Here is a 4,936-nt window from a genome sequence, read left to right as displayed (position 1 = left end):
TTCCTCTTCCTCTTCTTCTTCTTCTTCTTCTTCTTCTTCTTCTTCTTCTTCTTCTTCTTCTTCTTCTTCTTCTTCTTCTTCTTCTTCTTCTTCTTCTTGGTTCACTCTTATTTAATCTTTGACCTCTTGAGCCCAATTTCGATTCTTTATATCTGTCAATCCTTATGACAGCTGTGGCTGTAGTTTGTGTTCATAAGGGGACATATTTTTTGTGTCTGTCCTAATGCTAACAGCACATTGTTTTGATTACTGTAGCTTTGTTGGAAGTTCTAAAGTGAGCAAGTGTGAACTGTGCACCTCGGTTCTTCTCATGTGGACAATGACTTTGATGCTTAAGTTTCTTTCCATTTTCCAATTGGCCCTTACCCTTTGGCTGTTCAGAAGTGCCATTTGTCAAGTTGAAGACTTGTTCTACTGTTTCTCTGGTTTCCAGCAAGAAAGAGGGCTGGCATGTGTTAAATGCTTTGTGTGCAACAGTTGAGAGTATCACGTTGATTTTCCCAAGTGGAGTATTTTATCAATGACTTTCCTATGCTGAACACTCTTGTATTTCTGGCTTTAGTCCTGTTTGTCCCAGTGTGTAGTTCTTGGTGTATGCTGTAGGACATGCCACTGTTCTCAGGCCATGCATGGGGCGGTTGTACGTGTGTTTATGTAGGATATTTATTATTCTATAGGTTGTTTGCTGAGTGGCCCTTATGTGGCTTTGGTGTCAGGCGATAACCAGGCTTTGTTGCTGGTTCCTGAATATACCAGGCACGCTCTTGCTGTGGGGTCTTTATAATGGTAGTACCCTTTGCTTGAAATGATGTATCCCTGGGTATCTGTACCCCACTTTCAACTTATCTCCATTGGCTCTTCTATCTCATCTTAATTTTTTTTTTTTTTACCATTTTCTTCATGTAATAGATGTTAGCACTGGGCGAGGTGGCACACGCCTTTAATCCCAGCACTTGGGAGGCAGAAGCAGGTGGATTTCTGAGTTCGAGGCCAGCCTGGTCTACAGAGTGGGTTCCAGGACAGCCAGGACTACACAGAGAAACCCTGTCTCAAAAAACCATAAAAAAAAAAGGACGTTAGCTAGTCGTTATTATATTTTACTAATTTCTTGTCTAGGTCTTGAGTTAATTTCTTTATCTCAGTCATCTGTTCATTTAATCTCCTATATGGCCACTGAGACTTTTTAAAAGTAGGACTCTGCAGTCTTTGTCTGACTCTTCAGCTCACTCACTATTTTTGTCCCCGATACTGAGAAGCAGCGATGCTGTGGGGTGCTGCAGTGGCTGATCTGCTCGGCCTTTTGGTTATTCCTTTGTTAAGTTTCATGTGTCTGACAGGACGAGAGTCCCCTCTTTCTTCCCCCACAGTATTTGTCTGCTTGTTTTATTTCACCAGAATCATCCTGGAGAACGGTCTTCATCTGGGTTTGCGTTCCTCATGACTATTTAGGTGGGAGGGAAAGCCAAATGAATGACAGACTCAAGGATTTAACACCAGTCATAGTAACCTGTAGCAGAAGATGCCTGCACACTTCAGGTGTGTCGTAGAGGAAGTGTAGCGATATCTGTACTTGGGTAGAGAGTGGGAAAATTTGGTTCACAGGTTTTAGAGCTGCAGGTATTAATGATTAAGTAGCAAAGGGAGAACTGGAAAGGAGGGGGAGGAGAGAGTAAAGTCTGAATGAAAGATAGATGCATTAGAGGGCTAAAGGATACAGAAACAGGGTATGACAGAGTATATGTCAGCAGGTACACACAGGGGAAGAACAGCCATAAAAGCCTATTCTGGGAAGTTCTAAGCTATTGGAAGACAAACACACAAATGTATGAATGTATGAATGAATGAATGAATAAATCAATAAATAAAAACTAGAAGTAAAAGATTATACAAAAGGAAACACAAAGGAGCTACGATGGCATCAGTCATATTTCCTCTGAGGCTGCTTCCTGTGAGCTTCCACTCTTCCCTACGAACCTCCTCAGTGCCAGTTCCTGCTGTGGGGAGAAGGGACTCCTGGACTAGACTCAGATAGATCACGTGGGCTAACCTTTGACTGGATTCTGTCTATGATCCCTACCTTCAAGTGACAGATTTGTTTTCTGATTTCTGGTTCTTTGAAGTCCTCCCTCCCTCCCTCCCTCCCTCGCTCCCCCCTCCCTCCTTCCCTTCCTCTCCCTCCTCCCTTCTCCTTCCCTTCCTCCCCCCTTTTTTTTCCTTTTATTTTTTCTGTCATTGGGATTGAGGCTTTGAGAGCAGCTGGAAAGCCTGCCAGTTTGCGTTTACCATTGTCTTTGGGAGGCGACTGTATCACTGTGCAGATGGGCCACCAATCTGGTCACGACATATGATCTTAACGTGCTCGGGAATTTGGTGCACAGCACTGTAGAGCACTTGTGTCTGTGTGCATCTGGGAATTGATCTGCAGTTGTGTTGGCGGTGGTGTGTGCTTACCCAGTCTTGGTATCAGGGTTACACTGACTTCAGAGAATGAGTTTTTCCGTGTTCCCTCAGCCCCTGTTGTTCTGTGGAACAGCTTGAGAAACATTAGTGTCCGTTCTTTCTTAGAAGTCTGGTAGAATCAAGTCACAAATCTGTGAGTCTTTACTTTTTATTTATTTATTTATTTAAAAATATTTTAAAAGTTGCATCTCTCTTTCTACTAATCAACTCCTCCAGTTTGTGTGTGAGTGCATGTTCAGACATGTGAACACACATTCATGCGGAGGTCAGAGGACTCATGGCAGTTGGTTCTCTCCTTTGTCATGTAGATTCTGGGGATGAACCTCAGATCTAAGGCTTGGTGGCAGCAATTTTACAAATGGAACCACTTCATTGGTCCAGGGCTTTTCCTTGAGGGGAGATCTTTTGCTGTCTCTTCAATTTCATTGCTTATGGATCTGTTTAAGTTATCAATACCTTCTTGACTTAATTTGCTGGTTCACACTCACTTAGCAATGCATACATTTCTTCAGCGTTTCCAGTTTTTGTGGACAGCTGGTTGATCTGGTTCTTTGGTGACTTGGTTCTTTCTTCCTCACTGACCACTAGGAGTTTGCTGGTTGACTGTGTCAGACAGGGCAAGTTCCTTCCCCGCTTGCCTTGCACATCTGTTCTTCTTGCAAAATATAGTCATTCCTCTTCAATGGCTTGCTTCAGTGACACCCTTTGGGGACACACTGGATGACTGGGTAAATGCTGACTCGGAAGCATAGTGCTATAAGTGGTGAGCTCCATGGGAAAGGGAAATGTATGGAAGCTTGTTGGCCAAGTAGCAAGAGTGGAAAAGACCCATTCAAGATGGCGACACAGTTCCGTCCTGAGCAGATCTCAGAAGCTGGAACATGCTGCTTTCTCCTCGTCCTCCATCTCTACCCTCTGAGTGAGCGTTCTGATTTGTATTACTGTATTTCTTTCACTTGCTTTGAGTTTACATATTTTATTTTTAAATATAACATCTGAAGGTGGACACTTAGGCTGTTTGATCTGAGACCTTATTTCTTGTGCAATGCAAGCACTTTTCATCTCATAATATTCTCAAAGCAATACATGACCAAGTGTCCCATAAATGTTTCCATTTATGCCCTTTTCTATTTCATCTTGAAACACTTATTCTTTCCCTTGAGGGACTAGGAAGACAGCTCAGCTGTTAAAGTTCTTGCTTTGCAACCATGAGGACCGGAGTTCAATCCTTGGATCTCCTGTGAAGAAAAATAAACCAGAGTAGTGGTGCACGTTCACAATCCCAGCACCAACAGGTTGAGACAGAGGTGTGTCTGTGTCCCTGGAAGGAAAACACGATGCTGTTAACTCCATTTTCCAGCTGGGCTACATTAGGCTCAGCTGTATCAGCTCAAGGTCATTCACTTATTAGGTGGTGCACTGATAACGTGGGTCATGCTCCGTTTTAGGAAGATCTAGAAAACTGCACAGGTCATGTCACACGTCCTGTCTTCCCTCTCTTTGTAGGGTGGATGAAGGTGACGTCATGATCATGCATCCTGGGATCATTTGCATCATGGTGAGACTGCTGCCTCGTCTATACCTCGATGATCACCCACAGGTATCTTCTGATGAACACCTGTACTTTGTCTCTGATATGCGGCATGCCTTCTGCTGGGAGACTTTCTTTGTTTTAGTGTACTGTGATTATCAGAACCACATCTGGGCAGAACCTCTTTAAGGGTTGTGTCAGTATGTCTTAGACCCTTGGTCCATCTGTGGCCGCCCATCAAAGGGCATTCAAAGCAATCGTTCCTGTGCATTAGGCGATCTTCTAAAAGCAACAGGAGAAAAACATAGTTGAAGGGTTTGTTTCATCTCTGCTTCATCCACGGAGGGCATCTGTTTCAGGAAGAAATGACAGCTAATTGGTGCTCATGCCATTTGCACATAATAGTGATGTGGTACAGATTTTGCAGGTCCTCTGAGGCTTGAGGAAAGGGGAGTGAGGAGGGGACTTACTGATAGGGATGTCTTAGTAAGAAACAGTGGTGTCTGGTGTGGGAGTGAACATGGCCTGATTATGGTCGTTGCTCATATGGTCCCTTGTGATGTCACTGACTTTGCTTTCTGTTCTCCTGGAGAGCAATGACAGAGTGAGCATGAAGCTGGTGAGTGGGGAGATGCAGCAGAGTGGCAGGGGACATGTTGGATACTCGGACTAGGAAGTTATTTATAATTATGCTATCACAGTCCTGGGTCGTGGGATGATGCATAGCCCATGACAGACTTTGTGTATCAGGGACCCCCTAGCTTCCATGACCCAGTGGTGGGTAGTTATCTTGGGTTGTAGGCACACTTTATGATGTTCACACAGTGAGCTTGCCTGACAGGGTGACTACTTCTTCTTCTTCTTCTTCTTCTTCTTCTTCTTCTTCTTCTTCTTCTTCTTCTTCTTCTTCTTCTTCTTCTTCTTCTTCTTCTTCTTCTTCTTCTT

General features: G+C 43.8%; 1 protein-coding gene across 1 annotated transcript in view; it reads left to right on the top strand.

Moving 5' to 3' along the window:
• Wdfy4 (WDFY family member 4) overlaps positions 1 to 4,936 on the top strand; it is a 237,520-nt gene that overhangs the window by 59,401 nt on the left and 173,183 nt on the right. Inside the window, exon 13 of the mRNA XM_029541917.1 lies at positions 3,967 to 4,060. Within this exon, the coding sequence (XP_029397777.1) occupies positions 3,967 to 4,060 (94 nt within the window). The remainder of the gene's footprint in view (positions 1 to 3,966; positions 4,061 to 4,936) is intronic.

The sequence above is a fragment of the Mus pahari genome, chromosome 8 (assembly GCF_900095145.1).
Source record: "Mus pahari chromosome 8, PAHARI_EIJ_v1.1, whole genome shotgun sequence".
NCBI classification, from domain to species: domain Eukaryota; kingdom Metazoa; phylum Chordata; class Mammalia; order Rodentia; family Muridae; genus Mus; species Mus pahari.
Note: the sequence above shows the minus strand (reverse complement) of the source record. Positions and strands in the feature narration are given on the sequence as shown.